Source organism: Mauremys reevesii, linkage group 4, assembly GCF_016161935.1.
Source record: "Mauremys reevesii isolate NIE-2019 linkage group 4, ASM1616193v1, whole genome shotgun sequence".
In the NCBI taxonomy this organism is placed as follows: domain Eukaryota; kingdom Metazoa; phylum Chordata; order Testudines; family Geoemydidae; genus Mauremys; species Mauremys reevesii.
In genome coordinates this window covers 99533703-99558246 of record NC_052626.1, presented here as the reverse complement: position 1 = coordinate 99558246, position 24544 = coordinate 99533703, and the positions used below count along the sequence as shown (strand labels likewise).

General features: G+C 44.1%; 3 protein-coding genes and 4 non-coding genes across 12 annotated transcripts in view; 3 read left to right on the top strand and 4 right to left on the bottom strand.

Annotated features, from left to right (window-relative positions):
* Window positions 1-15944, bottom strand: part of TRIM66 (tripartite motif containing 66) — an 86371-nt gene extending 70427 nt beyond the window's left edge. The window contains exons 1-4 of one of the 6 annotated variants that reach the window (XM_039538823.1): window positions 5364-5469; window positions 3957-4101; window positions 2679-2803; window positions 710-906 (exon numbers count right to left, since the gene is read on the bottom strand). In XM_039538823.1, coding sequence (XP_039394757.1) covers window positions 710-875 — 166 coding nt within the window. In that variant the 5' untranslated portion in view covers window positions 876-906; window positions 2679-2803; window positions 3957-4101; window positions 5364-5469. Of the gene's footprint in view, window positions 1-709; window positions 975-2678; window positions 2804-3956; window positions 4102-5363; window positions 5470-15883 lie in introns of those variants that run through there. The other 5 variants (XM_039538824.1, XM_039538825.1, XM_039538826.1 and 2 more) reach the window with 5 other exon arrangements.
* LOC120405302 (60S ribosomal protein L27a) lies at window positions 11519-15500 on the top strand. The gene is made up of 5 exons (XM_039538832.1): window positions 11519-11615; window positions 11969-12032; window positions 12238-12313; window positions 13335-13509; window positions 15326-15500. The coding sequence occupies exons 1-5, from the start codon at window positions 11613-11615 to the stop codon at window positions 15452-15454; spliced, it is 447 nt and encodes a 148-aa protein (XP_039394766.1). The 5' UTR covers window positions 11519-11612; the 3' UTR covers window positions 15455-15500.
* Window positions 12714-12845, top strand: LOC120405471. Its single transcript, XR_005598586.1, has one exon. It is a non-coding gene; the product is annotated as a small nucleolar RNA SNORA3/SNORA45 family (small nucleolar RNA).
* LOC120405473 lies at window positions 14475-14606 on the top strand. Its single transcript, XR_005598588.1, has one exon. It is a non-coding gene; the product is annotated as a small nucleolar RNA SNORA3/SNORA45 family (small nucleolar RNA).
* Window positions 15945-18133: 2189 nt separating the features above from the next.
* LOC120405303 (60S ribosomal protein L27a) lies at window positions 18134-23752 on the bottom strand. Its single transcript, XM_039538833.1, has 5 exons — window positions 23526-23752; window positions 22760-22823; window positions 22383-22458; window positions 21011-21185; window positions 18134-18309 (listed from the first exon to the last, which is right to left on the bottom strand). Exons 1-5 carry the CDS (start codon window positions 23526-23528, stop codon window positions 18181-18183), a joined length of 447 nt encoding a protein of 148 aa, XP_039394767.1. The 5' UTR covers window positions 23529-23752; the 3' UTR covers window positions 18134-18180.
* On the bottom strand, window positions 20457-20588 carry LOC120405472. The gene has a single exon (XR_005598587.1). It is a non-coding gene; the product is annotated as a small nucleolar RNA SNORA3/SNORA45 family (small nucleolar RNA).
* On the bottom strand, window positions 21595-21731 carry LOC120405474. Its single transcript, XR_005598589.1, has one exon. It is a non-coding gene; the product is annotated as a small nucleolar RNA SNORA3/SNORA45 family (small nucleolar RNA).
* Window positions 23753-24544: the final 792 nt, after the last annotated feature.

The following is a 24544-nucleotide window of genomic DNA, read 5'->3' as shown; positions in this document are numbered from 1 at the left end:
ATTTATTTTAAAAATAACTACTAAAAACTCTAACCACCACTTCATGCTCAACAGAGCCAGATTCACGAAATCCTTGTCTTTGCAACTAAAGTGCACTAAGCTTACTTAGTTTAGTTAAAAACTGATGGAGTCAAGATGATAATTACAGTATATAGTGGAATCTGCTTATGATGAACCTGAGATGCAGTGATGTAAAATGGAAGTGCAAAAGTGCACCAGAATATATACACTGCAATTCCAGTTACAATGACCTTCAATAGAAGTGAAGGACCAGATTCAGATCTCAAAATCTATTCTATATTTTTCTATGGGAAAAAAATTACCTGAGAAAGTGCCATTGTATTCAAAGAACTGTGTAAAGAAGTTATAGCCTAACAGTTACCTTACAATACTTTTTTGTAAAACAAACAGCCAGGATGTTAACACCGGTTTAAAACAATTAATTAAAAACAAACTGATTATGTAAGTTTAAACATTTTCCCAAAGTATTTAATTTGTCTCTAATAGATTTTGTTTTTCCCAAAAATGTTCATGTAGGGGAGAAGGTACCCCACCCACCTCTTTCTCATTTGTAATTTTAAGTCTCCTAGTAATTCCTTTACAACATATTTTAAAGAATAATTGAGTAAAAAAGTGCTTCTCAATCTGCTTATTACACTATTGCATTATAAAGTGCCTAAGACGTACAAAATTGTACATGAAATGTTACCTTCATACATAACTTCACGCTCAGTGGGAGTGTAATTGTATCCTTGAATCAAATCTGGAAGACAGTCCTTACAAAAGGAGTGAAGACAAGGCAGCAGTCTGGGGTCTCTTCTCTTTAGTTCCCATTTGCACACCAAACAATTCCTCAACAGATCTAGGCTCTCCATTTTCCTAGTCCAAAGTTTGACATCAAGGACACTAAAAGTCACAAAATGACTCATTACAACCACTGTCTACTTAATGAAGCGCTCGGTCACCCAAGTGAAAACTACAAGCCAACTGCAGGAGGCACATTCTCAAAAGCAACATTTATTTAGCCACTTTGAAGAAAGGGGAAGTTCCTTGCAGGTGAAAATTGTATACCCACATTACTGAAAATAACGTTTTCTTTGCAGATTGGCGCGTTGGAAAGAGTGGTTTTAGGCAAACAAACCAAAATTCCATTATCAGTATATAGTGCTTGCTACTTTTGATAAAATCTGAGGCATACTGTACTGTGGATCTATTTATAGTAATGCTAACTGTCTAAATTCTCACATGCTGTACTCTTTCTGCTTGCAGTTCTCAAAGCAGGTGGAAAATGTTCCAACTTTTTCTACATTTTTTCCCAGTCAGCAACAGAAATAAATGGGAATTAGGCATAAACAGTTAAAATCCCATTCCCATTTGAACAATGCATGATAGAAAGCTGCATACAAAAAGGCAAAGATACTTGTAATTATGAACATTTTTGCTTCTAAAGATATAATAATGTGCACCTTATACGCTGTACAAGTGTCATCTTGGGGTTCCACGCTTACTGCCTCTCAAAGACTATGAATCAAATCTTCTCCCTTTACAAGTAAAACAATGATTTCCCTAACTTTAGCCTGGAATTTCCAAGTAAAACTGTATACTTGCTGGCTTATGCCTCAGCCGAGATTCTGAAATTGGAACTGAAGTCTCAGTTCCAACATGGAAATAATCCAAACATGCACCAGGAAACTTTGGAAGTTACAACTCATGAAGTTTCCTTCTTGTTATTCTATAGAGAGGGGGAAAAGGTGAATGTAGTTCTGCCCTCCCCTACTCCTTGAAATAAGATGAAGATTTCACCCCACTGGGCCACAGATCCTGCAAGATCCTCAAAGGACAAGGGACATAACTACACTGCTGTTCATTGCCTCGGCTTTGCTGCGTGGCCCTGGAAGCATGCCTTCTACAGGGGCTGTCCCTGGAGCTCCCCTATAAAGCAGCTCAGGCATGTTTGGGCTGTATTAATTGATGTTGCTTTCTCCCATGTGTATGGGCAGGGGAGAATCTACAGGAACCCATCTGGCTCCCTTCACCCATACCCTTTGTAGAGCCATTGCAGAGGGGCTTCTGTGAGGTAGAAGAGACTGAGAAACATGCTGCAGAAGCAAAATACCCCACTTCTGCAGGTGAAAGTGCCCCCTGCACACAGGGACGCACACGTCACTTAGGGAACCATTCTCTTCACGGTGTGCGAGCCAGGACAAATCCAGCTGTCTCCCACAATAATATCATAACAGGTCAGAATGCAGAGATGCCTTTGTTTTAGGTAAGCTAAGAACTTCATCCCACCCACGCAAAGCGCTAGATGACATATGTAATAGTTGTCAAGGTAAATCTCAAAAGCTTGCCTTTTCTACTTTCATCCAGTCTGTCCAATGGATAGAAATCCTGATGTTCTATTTTATTTGTGTCAAACTCTTTCACAGGGATTTACCAAGTATTCACATGCAATAATTTGTAAGAATGGGATTAGGGAGTGGAAAAGCCTTTCTAATATTTTGTTGTTTGTTTATTTGTTTGTTTTTAAAAAACATGCCATTGGGAATAATCTGCTGCATTCCAAGGACAAAAAAAAATGGTGTCTATTGAGAAGTATTTTTATAAGTCAGAGGAAAAGGACAAAATGGGAAACAGCGGATGGCTATACTTGAGCCAAGGAAGTCCTCTCAGCCTACCCATGTCCCCTTCAACAGGATTACCAGAGCTGAATAGAAAATTGGGCCACTCAATATCAGCCAGAGCTTTCATGTTTCACAGAAGGGCTCCTGTTCCACACCACAAAGTAGCTCACTCCCGCCTCCTAGAAATATAAGATCATAACCTATTAAGTCAAAATAAACTTCAAAAAGAGGGAAAAGCAATGAATGCAGAATAAAAGAAATTTGCTGAACTGAATGAAGATCATTTTTATTTAACAAACCCAGCTGGAGAGACCACAGTGTTGGTGCAGTGGCTTTATACAACAGAGTAAACAGGATGACATACTGTTCCCATAGACTGTAATTCCATTCTAGCTTCCATTAGCAAGACTGGAATTGTGCAATTGTGAAGTGATCCGTTTTGATGTTTCCTGCAAGCTTTTGTTCTTTAGAGGCCATCTGGGGAAACTACTCGAGAAAGCTTTATTGCAGGCACAAGACACCTACCCATTGAACACATAACATTTTCATATCACTTAAATGAGACAGAAAGACATTATGTGTTTCTCATTTAAAATTATAGTGTTACTAGTCTGCCCTTTACAAGATTAACACCCCCTACTGAAAGATATTTATTACATCTGAGGGGTTCAGAAAACAACAAATTTTCACCCTTTACAATACATTACATAATATTACCAGCATGTGCGTAAACTTGGGCAACTAGCACAACTCTCACATACGTGGGATATAGCTAGAGAAGCTTCTCAGGTCCTGAATAATGCTGAGCAATCTCTCTAGACTTTATTGAGGGGCTGAGCCAGACAAACAAGAATATGAATAAAGCAACATTTAGACAAACTATAAACAATGTGCACACATATAAAGCAAAACAAATGGATTCTCTAAAAGCAAAGTCTGGAAAGCAAGTTCTTTTTATATCATGGAATAACAAAATCTGAATGACTCAAAAATTACGATCTGTCCATTTAAAAAAAAAGAGTTTAAGAGTAACACATTTTAATCTTACCATTTACAATTTTAAAACATATTGGACTAAATTTTAAAACCTACTTCTTATTTTGCAACCATAACCAGTTGCAGGCGCAAATGAAAATATGTGGCCATCTAGCTACTTGATTGCATTACCATATCAGACAGACAGCAATAATCTATCATTTGCATCCATAGTTTACTGCAGATTCAACATTAGAGGCCGTTTTAAGGCCCATTTAAAAACAAGCTCCATTAAATGTACTGATAGTATAATTAGATAACATGATAATAATAATGATTATTTATATATGAACTCACTTTATTTGATGCATCTTCATGATCCATCTTCCAGAGGTAAACATTCAAAGTAGTCTTCTTCAATCTCCAACAGTACATACTTATATTTTAGAAAGGTGGAAAAAAGTGATCCGGGAAACTACAGGCCCTCAATAGAATGCAAGGTCTTAGAACAAATTTTGAAAGAGAAAGTAGTTAAGGACATTAAAGATAAAATACAACATGGTATTACAAAAGGTAGATCATGCTAGACCAATATGATCTCCCTTGAGAAGATAACCAATTTTCTAGGCAAAAGAACTGCAGTAGATGTAATATACCTGGATTTCAGTAAGACATTTGGTACCATTCCGCATGGAAAATTATTAGTTAAATTAAAGAAGGTGGGGATTAATATGAGAATCAAGAGGTGGGTAAAGAACTGGTGATAGGGGAAACTACAACAGATCATGCCGAAAGGTGACTGTCAGGCTGGAGGAAGGTTACTAGCAGAACTCCTCAAGGATCCACCTTGGGACCAATCTTATTTCACATTTTAATGACATTGGCTCATAAAGTGGGTGTGCACGAATAACATTTTTGGATGACACAAAGTTGGGAGGTATTGCCAATACAGATAAGGACCAGAATATCATACAAGAATATTTAGATGACTTTGAAAAATGGAGTAATAGAAATCTCCAATGGCCAGAGATGGGACACTATAGGGAGAGAGCTCTCAGTTAATATAGAGTATTCTTTCCAAAGTGTCTGGCTGGTGGGGCTGGTCAGGGTCTAACTAATCATCATATTTGGGGACTGGAAAGAATCTCTCCCCAGATCAGAATGACAGAAACCCTCGGGGATTTTTTAATTCCTCTGCAGCATGAGGCACAGGTCACTTGCTGGTTTGAACTAGCATAAACGGTGGATTCACTACAACTTGCCGTCTCTAAATCAAGACCTGAGGGCTTCAGTAACTCAGCAAGAGGTTACAGACCTACTACAAGAATAGGTGGGTGAGGTTCTGTGGCCTGCAACATGCAGGAGGCCAGACTAGATGATCATGATCACGCAGGGGACTGGACTAGAACACCTCTCAAGCTCCCTTCCAATCCTACGATTTTATGATGGCTCCTTCTGGCATTAATCTATGAGTCTATGCTCCTCACAAATATTTTAACATGTTGCTTCATTACGAATTAGAACACACAAATATATTAATTTTACAATAAGAGGCAGTTTTTAAGGAAGTGTAACGTTTAGACAGATGGCTAAAAAAATTTCCAGAACCAAGGCCATGGAGCAACAATGCAAACCCACCTTATGAAGTACTGAAAGCCATCAGTACACCCTGGCTTCAGTTGAAGGACTCAATACATCACAGAATTAGGATTTCCAGAAAGGTGTAAATATGTTTTAAAGAGGAAAGCATAAAGCAAATGGTACCATAATTTGAGCGTCTTTGTAGCTTACGACTGTGACTTTCACAAGTCATCTGATTGTTTCTCTCTTCTGTGTCCTCATCTTTATTTCTTGCTGATGCCATCAAATGGTGTTTTTGCTATCTTCCTGGTGTTAAAAGGGGATGTTTGTAGTGAGGATTTCACAAGGCTTTTACAACATTATAATATTTATCTTAACATATTTGTTTATTTTATAATTGGTACACTGACAGTTATTTGGGTTGGCAAGGGCTTGGTTTCGTTTGCTGAATACCACCAAACAAAGATACCTTTTCATATTTATAAAACATGGATAAAAAGTAAAGAACAAGAGGGAAAACAAGCAAAACATTTAAAATAAAAAAAGTTAAGTAAGTCTTCATTTTAATTAGCTCCTTCATTCTTGCTCTCTATTTGTGCAGAACTTATTAATGGGAAAATCCTTAGGTGGAAGTCTCTTAAATGTCATCAAATGTCCTTCCTGGGAATCATATCAAATTGCAAAGATGATCACTGAGTATCTAGTAAATTCTATCTAGCTTGGTGATATCCTTTCTTCATCAAAGGCTAGTACCTGATGCTTCCAAAGAAACTGAAGAAACATAATGCACCTGATGTGGCACACTAGAACTCTCCTGCACTACGGAGAAAAAAAAGAAATTATGCTTGTCCTAGGGTCTCACCCCCACTTTGAGCTTGTGAGTTCAAAGATGGGGACCCGCAGGTATTCTCCCCCCACCCTAACCCTTAGGGTAGGTTTCCTTCTCGCTGACACCACTCGATTGATTCGGTGAATCGAGACACCCCTCTGTTCCCCCCTCCTCCTTCCAGAGACTTTCCTGGGGAAGCACAGATCAAATCACAGAGGGAGAAAGATTCCTTTCACTTCCCTCTCCCTTCCCTGCTTTCTCTGCTTGGAGACAACCCTTGTCTCCACAGAGTGGCGCCTAGCTTCCTTCCCCTGAATCCACAGGTAAGGAACTTAACCAAGTCCTGAACCTATAAGAGTTTATTAAAAGAATAAAAAAGGAAAAAAATACACAATCTCTATGAATCCAAGATAGACATTCATAGGGTCTAATCTTATTAATCTCTGGAGAAATTTCTCCCTTTTCCTCGTACAAACAATACAGGCAAAATTACGAATAATCAATACAAACACACAGAATTGCAGACACAGGATTCTTATATGAAATTACCCAGTACTTCTAATACTCACTAGCTTGAATAGAAGAAATTAGTTCAGAAAGATGAGCAGACTTGATTAAGCGTCTGGGCTGGTGTAGTTCCAGACGGCTAAGAACACAGAACAAAAAACACAGAGACCCAAGTTCCCGCTCTCTGGGATTTTCAAATTCTCTTCCCTGATTGGTCCTTTGGTCAGGTGTTTCACCAGGTCTGTGTTAACCCTTTACAGGTAGAACTTAACCCTTAACTAACTACTTATGACACGCCCCCCAAATCACCAACAGTGGGAGCACTGGCGGTGATTTCCTCCTAACCTGTAAAACCAACAGAGTAATAAACACATGCACTATTACATATACTACTAAGCATATAACATGTAAAGAACACTTTTTAGCCACTAGATTCTGGGAAACTGTCACGAGAGAGTGCATCAGCAACTTTGTTGGAAGCTCCTGAAATGTGCTGAATTTCAAAATCAAAGTCTTGGAGAGCTAAACTCCATCTGATAAGTTTTTTGTTGTTTCCCTTGTTAGTATGAAGCCACTTTAGTGCAGCATGATCGGTTTGTAGCTGGAACTGCCGTCCCCAAACGTATGGGCGTAGCTTTTCCAAGGCATACACAATGGCGTAACACTCTTTTTTACTGACGGACCGGTGGCTTTCCCTCTCAGACAGCTTCTTGCTGAGAAACACGACAGGATGGAAGTTGTGATCCGGTCCTTCCTGCATTAGAATGGCTCCTACCCCACGGTCAGATGCATCGGTGGTAACTAGGAAGGGTTTGTCAAAGTCCGGGGCCCGTAATACAGGGTCAGACATGAGCATTGCCTTAAGCTGGATAAAGACTTCCTGACACTCATCAGTCCACTTAACTGCATTTGGCTGGGTTTTTCTGGTCAGATCAGTTAGTGGAGCAGCGATTTGGCTGTAGTGTGGTACAAATCGCCTGTAATATCCGGCCAAACCTAAGAAGGATTGGACCTGTTTCTTTGACCTTGGGACAGGCCACTGTTGGATAGCCTCCACCTTGGCCTGTAGGGGGTTGATGGTTCCTTGACCCACCTGGTGTCCTAGGTAAGTCACTCTGTTTTGGCCTATTTGACACTTTTTGGCCTTAACAGTTAGTCCTGCCTGCCTGATGCGCTCTAAAACCATTTTCAAATGTTCTAGGTGTTCGGGCCATGAATCAGAAAAAATGGCCACATCATCGAGGTATGCAACTGCACAGTCTCCCAATCCTGCTAGTAGACCATCCACCAGCCTTTGGAAGGTGGCAGGTGCATTCCGCAGTCCGAACGGAAGCACAGTAAACTCATACACCCCTGCATGGGTGATGAAGGCAGATTTTTTCCTTGGCAGGTTCATCCAGTGGTACTTGCCAGTACCCCTTGGTTAAGTCAATGGTAGAGATGAACTGGGCACATCTCAACTTTTCCAATAGCTCATCAGTGCGTGGCATTGGATAGTTGTCTGGACAAGTTACAGCATTTAGCTTACGGTAGTCCACACAAAAGCGTATTTCCCCATCTGGTTTGGGAACCAGAACCACTGGAGATGCCCAGGCACTGGTAGAAGGGCGGATGATACCCATCTCCAACATGTTGTCAATCTCCTGTTTAATAGCAACTTTGGCATGAGGTGACACCCAGTAGGGTGGGGTCCTAATCGGGTGAGCATTACCTGTGTCAATGGAGTGGCAGGTTTGCTCAGTCCGTCCTGGGTTGGCTGAGAACAAGGGCGCGAAGTGAGTGCACAGCTCCTTGATCTGTTGCCGCTGCAGACGGTGTAGGGTTGTGGAGAGGGTCACCTCTTCCACACCACCATTTCGTTTACCTTCGTAGTAGACACCTTCAGGCCACTCGGTGTCATCTCCTCCCTGAACTGTAAAGTGACAGACCTGTAATTCTCTGGGATAAACGGGCTTTAGAGAGTTAACATGAAACACTTTAGGCTTTAAAGAGGAATCAGGGAATGTTATGAGGTAGTTAACAGCTCCCAGGCGCTCCTGGACCATGTATGGTCCTTCCCAGGACACTTCCATCTTATCGGCCTGTTGCGCCTTCAAGACCATGACCTGGTCTCCTACCTTGAAGGACCGCTCCTTGGCATGTCGATTATACCAGACCTTTTGCTCCGCTTGAGCATCTCTTAAGTTCTCTCGAGCAAGGGCCCAAGAGTCTCGGAGGGTGTTTTGAAGGTTGCTTACACAATGCTAAATTCTAAAACACTGTCAGTAGGGAGAGTCAGATTCAGAGGTCTTAAGAAAACTGCAGTTGTAAATCACAACCTAATGGAAGTGGTGTGAGGTTCACAGATTATGAGCTTGTTCCCTCCACTCCAATTTCACTCACTCTCTTATTTAGGTCATATGTGTGCAGCAACTCTACTTGTGTGTAATTTGTAAACTGAAAGGTAAAAAACTAGCTTTATTATAAACTATGATCAACTGCTGGAAATAGTATCAGAGGGGTAGCCGTGTTAGTCTGGTTCTGTAAAAGCAGCAAAGAATCCTGTGGCACCTTATAGACTAACAGACGTTTTGCAGCATGAGCTTTCGTGGGTGAATACCCACTTCTTCGGATGCAAGTGCTGGAAATAGGTTACTAGACACCTCAGCAAATGTATAGTACAAGACTGAAAAGGACAAAACCACGCAGGTTCACAATTGCTCCTAAACATTTACAAACAGGACCTCAAAATTAAAAACAAAAACAAACATATTTTAGTAACAGTTTCTCTTATGTCATTCTCCCCACTTTTATTTGTACTAAGCAGCAAGCAGTAAAGGACACTATCATATACACCTCTACCCCGATATAACGCGGCCCTCGGGAGCCAAAAAATCTCACCGCCTTATAGGTGAGACCGCGTTATATCGGGTTTGGTCCGGTACGGCGTACCAGCAAGAGCCAGTACGCCATGCCGGACTGGACCGGCTTCCCCGGCGGTGATTTAAAGGGCCCGGTGCTCCAGACACTGCGGGGAGCCCTGGGCCCTTTAAATCACCGTCGGAGCTCCGGCAGTGGGGCTTGGGCAGGGATTTAAAGGGCCAGGGCTTCCCACAGTGGCTGGAGCCTCTGGCCCTTTAAATTACCACCCGAGTCTGGCTGCCAGATCCCCGGCAGGAATTTAAAGGGCCCAGTGCTCCAGCCGCAGCGGGAAGCCCCAGACCCTTTAAATCACCATCGGAGCTCTGGCAGCAGGGCTCGGGCGGATATTTAAAGGACCCAGTGCTCCAGCTGCTGTGGGGAGCCCCAGGCCCTTTAAATCACCACCAGAGCTCTGGCAGAGGGGCTTGGGTGGGGATTTAAAGGGCCTGGGGCTCACCGCAGCGGCCAGAGCCCCAGGCCCTTTAAATCACTGCCAGAGCTCTGGCAGCGGAGCTCGGGCAGTGATTTAAAGGGCCCGGGGCTCCACATGAATTCAGATATAACGCGGTAGAGCAGCAGGGCTCGGGTGGTGCTTTAAAGGACCCGGGGCTCCCGCTGCTTTACTGCGTTATAGCCGAATTCATGTTATATCGGGTCGCGTTCTATCAGGTTAGAGGTGTATTTAATGAAAAACTTTGGAGTCAACTGTAAGAAAAAATCCATTTATAAACAAAAATATTAGTTGTAATTAACAGGCAATGTTTTCACTAAAGTATAAATAGTTAAAACACTTGTTTTAAACCAAAATTATTTGGCAAAAACAATAATCTTTTACCAGTAAGCCCAAGCCATTTTAAACTAGGTTTATAGCAGCGTCTGAAGGTTTTGGAACAGCCGAAGAACTGTAAATATTTCTACCGTTACACTCCACTTGCATGAGCTTATAACTCAACCATGAAAATTTACTCTGGGCTAATAACACCTGGCCAGAGAGGACATGTCTACACTGCAGCTGGGAGGAAGTTTCACAGCCCAGGTAGACAGAATTGCCCTAACAGAGCTTGAGCTAAATATAGCAGTGTGGATGTTGGGGCTCCAATAAAAACACAGGGCAGCAACCTGAGCTTAGACCCAGAGGGTTTGGCAGGCTTAAGAGTCTGAACTGCCACTTGAAATGCAATATCCACACTGCTAATTTTTAGTGCACTAGCTTGAACCCTACTTTCAAAAGTCTCTCTAGGGGGCTGGAAGGCTCGCTCCCTGCTACCATGTAGACAATACCCAAAGGGTCTCGTTTTGGGAGTGAATTTATTTTATAAAGAAAGAACTGACTACTTTGAACATGTATTGCAATCTCCATTTGAATACTTTAAAAGCCTTTTGAAACACTACAGAAGTAAGATTCACACCACCCAAGCAAAGTAAACAGCATCTCCATTGTATCTGGGGGAAAGCTAAGAAACATAGGGGTTAAGTGGCTTGCATAAGGTAACACAGCAAATCTGTCACAGGGCCAGGAACAGACTCTAGAACACCTGAATCCATATCCTGTGCTGTAAGCACAAACCCACAGCATCCGCCACTCAAGCTCTTGCGGTGCAACAGGAACACTATTTCCAACCACACGCCCACAAAATCCTTTGCCTTAAAAAACATGGGGTTTTTTTATATAAAATAAGAAAGGCGGGGTGCTCTTCGCTGCCTTCCAGCCTTTAGGGTTCATGTTTTCAAGCCCTTGGCGCAAGGAGGGCCACCACGCTACTTGACACACAAAGTACAAGCCAGGCGCTCCCTAGCCCCATGACTCCAGGAGCTGGGGCCTCCGGGAGACCACCGCGCATCAGCGGGCTGGCGGTAACGTCATGGGACGCGGCGGGCCCAGGGTGAGCAGCTCAGGAACCCCGAGCGGGGGCGGCAGGGGACTCTGCCCCGAGCCGGGACGGGGAGCAGCCCGGTCCTGCCTGGCCCGAGCCTGCCCAGCCGACAAAGACGCGCGACGGGACCCAGCAGCGCTGAACACTCGCTCGCTAACCCAGCCCCGCGCGCCTCCTCCCAACCCCCGCTACCGGAAATGGGTCGCTTGAGATCTCGCGAGAGACTCCGCTCCCGTCCCTTCATTTCTCCTTCCTCGTCCCGCCCCTTCCCTCTTCTCGCGAGACATCGGCCCCTTCTTTCTTTCACCCGACGCCGCCAGCATGGTGAGCTGCAGCGGGGCCGCGTGGCCGGGCAGGGCTGAGGGGAGCAGCCGGGAGTGGGGAGCCTGGCGCGCGCGGATCCTCGCGCTGTGGAGAGGGGACTCCGCGCGCTCGTGGCCGGGCCCCCGGTGCTCGCGCCGCCTCACGACCACCTTCCCGGGGGAGCGGGGCGGGCCGGGCAGGAGGGAGGGGGAGCGCGCAGGGGGCAGCCCGGAGCCTTCCCCGGCTCCTCCGCGGCGCCCTGAGGCCGGGGAGCTTCATCCCTCGTCCCAGCCTCGAGGGGGCGCGGGCAGGAGGCGGGACGCGGGCCCCGCTTTCCGGCCCGGCCGCTCGGTAACGCGCTCTGCTCTCTGCAGCCCTCCCGACTGAGGAAGACCAGGAAGCTGAGGGGACACGTCAGCCACGGCCACGGTCGCATCGGTGAGTGCGGAGCGGAGCCAGGCATCGGGTCTGCGGCCCCTGCTCCCCCTCTGGTCCCGGGTCCGGTCTGGGGGACGTGTCCCCGTGCAGTGACAGGCCGCAGCCCCGCTCGCACGGTGTCTGCTGGGCAGTAGCCGGCCTCTCGGGGGCTTCAGCGACGTACAGCATTTCTGGCATCACGATTTCTTCTTGTCTCTCCTTCCAGGCAAGCACAGGAAGCATCCCGGTGGCCGTGGCAATGCTGGGGGCATGCACCACCACAGGATTAACTTTGACAAATAGTAAGGCACCTAAAAACCATGCCTCGTCCTTCCTCGTTTTCTAACCGTGTTGAGATGTCAGGTGGCGAACTAGCTTCCATCGTGGGCATTTTGAACCATTCATGTAAACGGACAGGCTTTGTAACAAGGCAGCACTTTGTAGTCCTCTTTTGTATATGCACTTCTTTCCACAGATTAGTGTGATTAACAATGTTGGTGAGTTCAAAGTGGGGTAATTATTTCAGAACTGTTAACGTCTTGGGGTTTTTTAGAATTTAGTTAACTAAAGGTCAGGACACCAGTAGTCTGTTCAGATCTGGGCCAATGCAATGTTAATATATGGTAACCATACAGATAGAAAATGTAACATTATCCTGATCTTATTAACATTCATGGGGCAACAGATATGTATTTCAAGATGGCCGAGACTAGAGTCACATCTAGACACTGCTTGTTGTCCTGGTGTGCTAGAGTACTCGGAGAATAACTACTAACCTTTATTCACTGACTGTCCCCATTAGTAGTTCAGTCAGTCACCAGGTTAGTAACAAGACCTAGACCTCCATTCCAAAGTTTTGGGTAGACAGAGATTGCAGGCTGAACCAAAACTAATTGGAAAGGATGCACAAGTTGTGGATTCTGCTTACAAAAATACAAAATTGTATTTGTAGATTCAGAAAATGTGATCATCACTGAAGTATAAGAACAGTTGATTTCATCAGCAACTAACACTTCAAATACAGTATTTCTCTACTTATTTTCCTTTTCTGTCACTGGTTTTGCTTATTTGATAAATTAGCAAAATGAACCAAGGACAATTTAGGTGATATTAATGTGTGTATTGAAGATACTTGTTATGAAATGTACACAAACATTTCATTCACATGTAGTCTCTTATGCATGAGTCCAGATTTAAAAAATCCAAATACTAAAACCTTCAGCTGCTTGAAAAAAGACACTTTGTTTATGCATTTAATGTTCTTGAACCCCTAATAGTTCTAATTTAAACCAAATAGAATGTCTTATTGATTTTTCTTTCTAGTCATCCTGGTTATTTTGGGAAAGTTGGTATGAGACACTACCACTTGAAGAAGAACCAGAATTTCTGCCCTACTGTTAATCTGGATAAACTGTGGACACTTGTTAGTGAACAGACAAGACTCAACTATGCAAAAAATCAGGCTGGATTAGCACCTGTCATTGATGTTGTACGCTCGGTAAGTGTGCTTGAATTAGCATACGTTCACAATGAAAGGGTTACAATTTATTTTTTTGCCTAGGGTCTTGTTCACTGATCTACTGTATGAAACTAATTCTGCTTAAATATGTGCCACTGCATTTTTCATCTTTATTTGGCTTGTCTTTAACATTTTTTAAAACAAATTTAAAATTTTCCCCTCGTATTTAATGTTCACAGTTAAGAAAACTAGTTTCTGTGATGTATGTAATCAGTACTCTCCACATTAAACTCAGCCTTACTGGAGTTTCTCTCTCCCATTGTGTACCTATAACTAAGGCTAGGTTTTAGTCATGGATATTTTAGTAAAAGTCATGGACAGGTCACGGGCAGTAAATAAAAAAAAATCACAGCCCATGATCTGTCCATGACTTTTACTACATACCCCTCACTAAGACTCAGGGGGAGGCAGTGCATGCCCTGGGACCCCTCCTGGGGGTAGGGCTGGCAGGCTCCCTACCTGGCTCCGACAAGCATTTCCCCAGGGCTCCTAGGAGGAGGGGCAGCCATGGGGGCTCTGAACTGCTCATGCCACAAGCACCGACTCTGCAGTCAATGGGAGCTGCAGGGACATGCCAGTGGGAGCCAAGGACCCCCTGCCTAGGTAAGCACTGACCTGCACCTGAGCCCCCTCCCATACCCAAACTGCTGCTGCTGGCCCAGGGCCCAAGCCGGGCATCCCTTAAGCCAGCACCAGCTGTTAACGGCAGTCATGGAAAGTCACAGAATCTGTGACAGAGATGAAGCCTTACATGCAACTGCTCAGATCAGTTATAGGTATCAGCTTTAGGAGACCACTGGAGGATGCCCGTGTAACACTGTGGCATATTTTTTTCCACACCTTTCAGCAACATAAGTTTTGTCGGCATGAGTGGTAGTGTAGACATGGCCGTAGAGTTTTTAGTGCATGTAATTTTCCAGTGTAATGTGGATTAGCCTCTCCACATCGAGGCTAGAGTCACATCCTGGCACTTCTCATTGTCTTGGTGTGCTATAGTTCTCGGAGAAAGACTACTGATCTATATTCACTGCCTGTGGTGTGTCATGCCTCAGTGAGTCACCTGATCAGTAACATTGTTTTAATTAAAACTGACAATTTCAGCTAGCCTGGTTAGAGTAGGTCAAAACAAAGCCCAATGGGGAACTCTTATGACCAACTTAAGGACTCCTGTTAGATCTAGAAGAGGTGTCATCTTTAATAGAACCAACTAGCTCTTGGAAGATGTTAACTAGTCAAGCAATTGCTTTCTGTTGTTTCCTAGACTCGTTTTCCAACATCAAAAGGAGGCAGCTAGCCCTACTGATGTCTATTGGGGGGGGGAAGCTGAATAATTATAAGCTCTAAGAGATAAGATGGTCTTTATTGTGTATCATGAAATGCTAAACTCGTTAGGATTGTTGAAAACCATGCCAAAATTCTATCTTTAGCTGGTTGTTGGTTAACAAAAAAAATCCATTAAAATGAAGAATTTGATATGTAAATAACTTTCTTCATAGACTGTAGAGTTCTGTTATCTACAGATGTTTGTAAAATTCAAAGAGAACAATTAAAATTCTTGGCAAAACTGTATAGCTTTAAGCTGATGTAATTTAGGTTTTGAGAGTATTTGATAAATTCACACCATGCAAAACTACTGAATTGCAATCATCAGTCATGACCAAATTTTAATGAAGAAAATGCAAATTTGATACTTTTAGTTTGTATTTCTCTCCAATTACTATTAAAGATTGTGGATGCAGAGGATTATAGTTCTTCCTGAATATTATTTATGCCAATTTCTCTTGTATCTTTCTAGGGTTATTATAAAGTCCTGGGCAAAGGGAAGCTGCCCAAACAGCCTGTAATTGTAAAAGCAAAATTCTTCAGCAGGAAAGCAGAAGAGAAGATCAAAGAAGTTGGTGGAGCCTGTGTGCTTGTGGCATAAAGGATTTTTTTAATCAAGTTTGAATAAAGACTATCAAATGTCTGAAGTTATTTTTTTAAAGTTACTTTCAAAACCAAATCATGATTTTGGGGGGGGGGAGGTTAGATGTTGGCTTATGTGACTCTTACTGAGACCACGGTCCTATTACTGAGTACTCCACCACAACAAGCAACTATTAATTTATGTATGGGCTATTTCTTATGAGTGTCAGTCAGCATCTTAGTGCAATCTCTTCCTATTTAACTGCTAAAATAAACTTCAAGTCAAAGTGCAATGTTAAAAACTGCCACAGTTAAGATTATGCCATAGTGGATTTATTTCTAAGCCTTTCTTCAAGTATAACCTCTTTTGAATACTGAGACCCTCTTGCATTTTGGAACACAGTATTGAAGCCTCCCTCAACTTTTGTTGAAATATTAAATTACTTACCTTTGCTGTCCTGTAGGTTGAACTGAAGTGCGTGATAGTGTGAAGTCATTCCTGGAGACCACTCCTGGTAAACGAAAGGGGAGGCAAGTTCACATCCAAGCAGCAGTTTAATTACTTACTGCATAGAACTATGCTTTAGCGTCTTTTGATACCCTGTTGTGAACACACACAGCATATTCTATATCTACAGAAAACTTTTGCTTGGGTGCAGAGTACTGCTTACCCATTTGAGTCACTTTTACAAATTTCTTGTTCTAATTTTAAATCAAGTGGTTTTCAGATCTGAAGTCCTAGGAATGCAGTGATCTAAATGCAATGATAAAGCAATATATTCACATGCTAACTTTCAGAATGTTGAAGCTGTTTGTGAATTCATTTAGCCTTAACACTATGATGTACATATTACTGCACTCATTCTACAAACAAAGCTATGGTTATTAACTGAATTACCCATAACACTACTTATAAAAAGCAAGTTTATATACCCTTTCATTAGTTAGGAAGATATATTGTGAGGTATAGTAATAAGGGTTTAGCTGTGCCAGTGAAATTTAAGGAGATTTATGGCTAATTCCCAGCTGTAGTACTGATAAATAGGGCATGCCTTTTATAGAACAAGGTACTAGCAGTCAGTATCCCAGTGCAACCACCCTCAGTGATGGGGGCACATTGCAACCAAAACATATGTAAAATTCAAGCTCTCAGTTCAAGGCTGGTTTGCAAGGCTGCACACGCAGCAGCACCAGAACTGTCCAATAGAACAATGCCTGTGGCAATATGAGCTGTGAGATGATGGCTTTCATTTCCTAGAGTATGGATTTAAAAATCTCTTTCCTCTATCCCCATTTAATGTAATGTAAGCAAAGATGAAGGCTGTGCTACAGGAATAAAGTTCACACTTAACACATCCCCTATGATAAGACTTACCCTAACTGGAATATTAAGTATTCGTGCTTGAGGCCATCAACATTAGAACTCAGGGTGAGCAAACATTTTGGCCCAAGGGCCACATCTGGATGGGAAAATTGCAGAGCCGTGACTGTAGGGTACAGGGTTGGGGTGCAGGAGGGGGCGTGGGGTGTAGTCAGGGTGCAGCCTCCAGCCCAGCACCATTTACCTGAAGCAGCTCCAGGGGGCTAGTGGTATGCAGCGGGGCTGAGACAGGCTCCCTGCCTGCCTACCTTGGCCCCATGCCGCTCCTGGAAGCAGCTGGCACATCTCTGCAGCCCGTGGCAGGGACAGCAGAGGGCTTTGCACACTGCCCTTGCCTGCAGGAGCCTCCCCCAAAGCTCCCATTGGCCAGTTCCCCATTCCCAGCCAATGGGAGCTGCAGGGGGCAGTGCCTGCAGGCAAGGGCAGCACACAGAACCCTCTGCCCTCATATTCCCCCAGGGGCTGCAGGGATGGGGTGCTGGCCGCTTCCAGGAGCAGCACGGGGTAATCCCATGGGCAGGATCCAGCCCATGGGCCATAGTTTGCCCACCGTTATAACTAATAGCTTTGTAAACCACTTACAGGCAATGCCACTTTAGCTGATTACAAGTTCAGTTTGTGTCAACATGACAGCTTTTCTATCACAACTATGTTTGTGTATTTCTCTCTGTAACAAGTGCATTCTGGGGGGAAAAGAAATCAAGGCAATTACTCAGTACAGGTCTGTCACATCTTAGGCACATTTAACATGTGCGATTTCAGCTTTATGCAGTCAGCAAAAACAAGAGAAAAATAATTTAAATGCTGTTTCTGTAGTGGAGGCGATTCCACCTGCTATTATGCTCAATGTTATTTTGACTATATGTGATTTTCGCTTTAGACGCTGACTGCGGAACCTAACCCCAGCGTTAAGATGAAACAGACCTGTACAACCGCAGGAGAGAACAGAATTCTGCAGGCACATAAAGCAGCATTAACAGAAAATGGGGCAATTCTGCAAAATACTGTATCACCACAAAGAGCTTGAAGGACAGGCCACCAATCAAACCAATTATGCAACTGTGGTTCAAGAGTCCTAGCCAAACTGCAGGAGATGTCCAGTTACAGGAAAGCAAAAATACCAGCAGAAGCAAAACTTAACTTATCTGTGCTATGCAGGCAGACATCAATCTTGTTGAGAACCACCCATGCCAATAATGTCACAAACTTGGTTAAAAGTTATGGTATGGACAGGGCCTATGTTTAATTAAGTATTAGAAACACTTGGGTAAGCAAACATCTCTCCATAACATTTTGGTAAATCAAAGTGAAAGCCACTCATTTTATAGTGTCTTTATTCAAAACTTGAATAAATACAAAAACTCTTATGCCACAAGCACACAGGCTCCACCAACTTCTTTGATCTTCTCCTCTGCTTTCCTGCTGAAGAATTTTGCTTTCACAATTACAGGCTGTTTGGGCAGCTTCCCCTTGCCCAGGACTTTGTAATAACCCTAGAAAGATATAAGATAGTTAGCATAAACAGATTTATTTTCACTAAAAACTCCAGAGGTACTGCACTCAGATTCTTCTCCCACCTACACCAGTGACAGGTGTAATTTGGCTAAATCAATGGATTTTGATGCAAGTGAGAAGATGCATCTGCCAAGGAAAGATTAACTCCATTAACAGCAGTAAGAATAAGTACAACCACCATATTTGCATTAAGAGCCATTCAAATTAATACTTGACCATGACTGATAGAGAAACAAGCTGGATGAGGTAATATTTATTGAACCAATTTCTGTTGGTGAAAGAAAAACTTTCTAGCTTGCCACCTTGTCTCTCTAATAGTCGGAGACAAACATGGACAAAACACTGCAAACACGACTGATATCAGCAGTTTTGCATGTTGTGACAAATATGGAATCTTTCCAGAACTTGAGCACATACGTAGTAAACTGAATTGTGAAAAAAAAAGGACACCCACAATCCCAACAACTTGTTTTTTCTTTTAATTTCACCAAACACATCTTGCATAATTAACTCCACAGTCTATGAAGAGTGCTATATGCATTTCCACATTTTTGCTCAGAACAAAAATAGTGCAGCACACTGTTTCACTCTTGCCTTTTATTTCTCAATTTATGCTAAGTTTTCCAGAAAGTCTCATTCTTCAGACTTCTGTAGTCATTAGAAAATCCAATTTTTTTTGCATATTATCCAGAAAACATACTTTTTTTTTTAGATTATCCAGGAGGTAAAGCTATGACTAGCCTTCCATTGAAACTGAAGGATACAGGATTGATTGTGCATGATGATATAAACCAGATTCTTGAAGGTGCTGGAAAAAGTTGAACAGAGCATGAGATTCTGTGCTGCAACTTTAAGATGCTCAGCCTGGGGTGGTGGTGCTTAATTAAAGCCACCTTTGTGCACATCCACACTCATAACCAACTTGTGAAGGGATCCCTGGAAGGCAGTCTTACAGCTAGCTGTCTTCTATAGTTCCTGGTCTAGGAAAAGTCCAGCCCCAACCAGATCTGGGGCTTTTAGGCCTTGTCTACACAACAAAGTTTTGTTGGCAAAAGCTGCCTTTTACCAATAAAACAGGGGAGATGTAGCTTTGTAGTGTGTATTTTTGGTGGCAAAACTCTGTTTTGAAGACAAAATAAAACCACCATTATCCCACAATGCCTGCTATGACTGCTCTACTTCTTTGTTTCATTTCTGCTGCCCTGCAGGCATGTGCCCCTCCCTTTTCACAGCTCCAGGTGCTGGAACAAAGAGAGATATCATTTGTGTGGAATGCTCCTGTTCTGCCCTGCACTAGGAACACAAAAGGTAGACAGACTGCTTCTGGGAGCGGGGGAGCCTGCTGTGCTGCTTTGACATTCCTCAGCATGGACAGCTCAGAATGCTGCTCCCTCCCACACACCACTCTCTCTCCATCCCCCTCCCCCCCCCCCACATTTCCATTGAAAAAGCAGCTGACAATCTACTAGGATGCCCCTGGAAAGATGGGATTGAGAAACCTGCATCAAGTGATGCTGTACCTGCCCCATGACGCATTGCAAACCCTTCCCAAAGCACCCTGCAACCAGTTGCACAGTGGGATAATGGATCTTAACGGATATTAATTTGATAACTACAGTGAGATGACAACAACAGATCCATAACTACAACAGTGCACTGCTCTTTGTGTTGGTGCAAAAGCTGTTAGTGTGGATGTACTGTGCCAACACAAGGAGCTAGTGTGGACAAGCAACAGTGGTTTTAATTAACCCCGCTATCTTTTGCCCAAAAGTATAGTGTAGACAAGGCCATAGAGCTCCATTACATTGCTCCAACTTTTTACCTAAAGGGGCGAGAATCTCAACCCATGTCTAACCTCCATCAGGCTGGGACTGTCTTTTCCTCGATGTCTGTATAGAGCCTAGCACACAATGGGGCCCCAATCCCTTGATGAGATTCTAGGTATTACTGTAATATAAATTAATAAATAGATGAAGAGCAAATTGTTATCTAGAATTATTGTCATCTCCATGAACAGATCGAGTTTCTTCAGCCCAGAAAATTCTAGTCCCAAAGGACGATATAAACCTAAGTCTTCCCCCACATGACACTTTTGCTTCCCCCTCATCCTGACAGGCTGACTAATGAATGTCTCTGATTCGGTGGCTGACTGAGGTATGAAACACCACAGCCAGTGAATAAGGATCAAAAATTTATCTTCGAGGACTATAGCACACCAAGACAATGAAATGTGTTAGGATGTGACTCTAGTCTCGGTGCTGAAGAGGCCAACTTTAGTGGGCCAAAACAAGCAATAAAAATTGTTTTTCTTTATAAAACCTTCCAATTTCCTTTTAAAAGCTGATCTGTAAGCTTCTCATCACTACATGCATCAGTTTTAAAAATGAACAACGTGAGAATCTAAACTTTCAGGCAAAGAAAAACATTTTAATAATTCATGAAAAACAAAAAGAGCTTGTGTAAGGAAAAAGGAGCAAAAAAACCACACGTTAGTGGAACTACAACTCAAAGTCAGATGCTCACAAGGTCTTTCACCTGACATTTAAAACGATCTCAGAACTGTAATTTATCCATACTTTAGTTTAATTTCCTAGATGAGCAAACATTCTAATCGCTTAAAATGTATGTATTTTCTATGAAACTACAGATTCTGAAGATAGGATTAAATAGCACTCTTACCGAGCGTACAACATCAATGACAGGTGCTAATCCAGCCTGGTTTTTTGCATAGTTGAGTCTTGTCTGCTCACTAACAAGTGTCCACAATTTATCCAAGTTGACAGTAGGACAGAAGTTCTGGTTCTTCTTCAAATGGTAGTGTCTCATACCAACTTTCCCAAAATAACCAGGATGACTGGGGAGAAAAAATATTTGATACAATATAAGACCACATTCCTTTTAGTTTCCTTTGAATTGACTGTGCTAAAAATCAATATAACCTCAGTTAAAAGTGTGTTTATCTACTAACCTTTATCATACACATATTAAACAAACTATAGGGTCCAGAAAAATTATACACAGACAAATACACAAGAGTTTTAAAAGTTCAGATGTAAATAAGTTGCTATTTGTATATTCTTGAGGGATGCTGGCATTTTCCAGATCTATAAATAAATATTTCTTTTAATAAAATTCTATGTTTGATAGCAGAAGTCACAACTCGTCTTTCTTGTGAATAGTTTGGCCCCATTCTATATTTAGTAGGCACCCAGAACTCTGACTTTAGAAGAGATTTTGTTGTACAAGAAATGTAGATTCAGATCTTCTGTTACTAACCCAGTGACTGACTGACTGACCTGAAAGTAGTGACAGTCAGTGAACAGAGATTAGTTGTTACTTTCCGAGTACTCAAGCACAACTATGACAATGGGCAATGTCTAGACGTGACACTAGTCTCGGTAATGTCTAAATACAAGATTCGTACCCTCCCCCTCAAAACCAGGAAATGCAGAAGCTTGATTCAGCTACTGTCATTGCATATATGTATAGTGTGGAATCAAAGCTGAGCAGACTAGTAGTGTCTTACAAACTTAAATTAATTGTGGCAAAAAATTCTAAAAGATATGAACACATACACTGGAAGCTCTGAAACAAGCCATTTTACCATATTTAACTCACTAAAAGACAGGTTTCAGAGTGGTAGCCGTGTTAGTCCGTATCAGCAAGAACAACGAGAAGTAGTTGTGGCACCTTAGAGATTAACAAATTAAGCTTATGCCCAAATAAATCTGTTAGTCTCTAAGGTGCCACAAGGACTCCTTGTTGTTTTCACTAAAAACTGAGATCCTGTTATTAGCACTTTCCTTTTAAAAGAACAGATGGACGGACAAAAGGTTTTTCATAGATTTAATAAAGGACATCCAAGACTATGAAAGAAAACAGTTAAATTTTCTTGCAAGGTTATTTGTATTGTAGCAAAATCCAATGTCTGTATACCTTTTACTAAGTGACATATGTGGTACATATGCTAGCATGAACGACCTTGTAACTTTTAAAAAATATATACACAAAAGTAGTGGGTGGGCGGAAGGAAAAAGATGGTACATCTTACTATTTGTCAAAGTTAATTCTGTGGTGGTGCATACCCCCAGCATTTCCACGGCCACCAGGATGCTTTCTGTGTTTGCCTAAAAGAAATTGTAAAAGGTATTGTGATGCAAGAAAAACAACACGTACTACTGAATACACTACCGAACATTATGACATAATTTGAGTTGATTTAAAGCAAGTCTATGACCATGAACTATATAGAGGAATATATGATTTGAAAGTAGATATGTATAGCCATTAACCAGATTATTGAACCTCTCTGGTATTGCCTCATTGGTGTTCTAAATAGTGATACCTACCAGGCACACTGTAAATCAAATGACATACCATACATTAAGTTCCAGGACACGCATATCAGAAACCGTTCTCTGCACTTACCAATACGACCATGGCCGTGGCTAACGTGTCCTCTCAGCTTCCTGGTCTTCCTTAGTCTGGAAGGCTAGGAAAAAAACAAACACACACAGTACATGTATGAATAAAAATGTAGAGCAAGTAACAAGAGTGGGAAACAAATAAGGACTGGACAATCCAAGCCTCGTGTGTATGGCTGCATGGCTGGCCCATTTCTGGGGAAAATATCATGTTTGTGCTGTGTCCAGCACTTAACACAACGGGAGCCCAGCCCTGACTGAGGTCTCTGCGAGCTGCCACAACAGAAAAGGCACCTGCACACAGCGGCTAGGTTCTCCGCTCCGCGCGTGGGGGCGGGGAGTCCCGGGGCTCGGAGCCGCTGGGGCGGGGCAAAGCCAGAGGGGGCCCCACGCACGCGACCAATTCCCGCCGCCCCCGTTCTCCGAGCAGGCGCGGGACGGGGCCGAGCGCACGGGGTGGCTACGTCGGGAGGTATCAGGCGCGGGCCCGCAGGCCCAACCCCGCGCATCCCGGTGTCAGGAAGGCGCCACCTCGAGTTTCCCGGTCGGGCCGGGCCCGGCCCGGCTTTAAGCCGCAGGCAGCCCAGAGCTCGCTGGTGGCGGCCCGCTTCCCCCCGCGGCTGGGCCGTGCGCCGCCAGGCAGGGACCGGGCCGGGGCTGAAGCGGGCGCGAGAACCCCTCCCCCACCGGCAGCTCGGCACAGAGGACACGGAGGCTCCGGCTGCAACGTGCCAGGCGGGGGAAGCTGGGCCCCTCGCGCCCCTACCCACCATCTTGGCGACGGCCGCCGGGAAAGAGGAAGCGTCACAGGAATGTCGCGAGACCTCACGAGGGGTGGGGGAAGTGGTGGGAGGATTACAGAAGATCTCGCGAGATCTCACTGAGGCGCTGGGAGAAAGCTCGCGAGAAATCGAGCGTCTGCCTTTGGGAGGCGGGGCCTGTTGCTGGGGCGGGGCCTTGTTCGGCTCTCCGGGGGGCGCGGCGCGAACCCGGGACAGGCGGGAACTGCGATGAGCCGCCCTGGCTCACAGGAGCCCCCGCCCCAGCATGGCACCGGGGGGTGTGTGTCCTGCCCGCTGGCCCCGGGATGGATTCTGTGACCCCGGGCAGCCATTTTGCACAGGGGCCACTGCTGGAGACGCCCGTCCGTGCTCTTTCACCGGCTCAACACCCTGAGCCCAGCCCCAGGGATGCTGGCCCGGCTGCAGAGGGTAGCGCGGGAGTTCTTCAGGCCAGCACTGGGTCTCTGCAGGGATCCTGAGTGGCCCCTTGGCGGAGGGAGGACAGGGCCTGGTCTGCCTCCAGGCCCTGCAGACTGCTTTCATGGTGCAGGTAGTCCGGCGTGGAGCACACGCCTTCCTCTGCGGCGCCAATACAGCCGGTAGCTCTTTCTGCGAGACATCTCCGAGCTGCCTGTCTTCTGCCAGGACCTCCTCCAGACCTGGAAGCTGTTCTCTGTGACTATGTCCATTGTGGCCACTGGGGGAGTGGACGTACTTGCAGAGCCCCTGCTACACAACCTTTACCTTCATGTGCAGCTTGGCACATGGGGCTCACCACCCTCCTGAACCCCCTCCTCACCTCCCAGCACGTTCTGTGGGAGGTGGGGGACAGCCTTCTTGCCTACTTCTCAGGTTTTCCTTGAGCTGGTACTGCGAGAGGGCACTCCCTGCCCAACCCTCACCATCTTTTCATCAGGCTCCTGTCCTGCGAGCCCTCCTGGCCCCCTCCCTTCCACAGTCCAAACCAGCTGCGTGCCATGCAGCTGGTTCACTTCCAAACTGTGCCA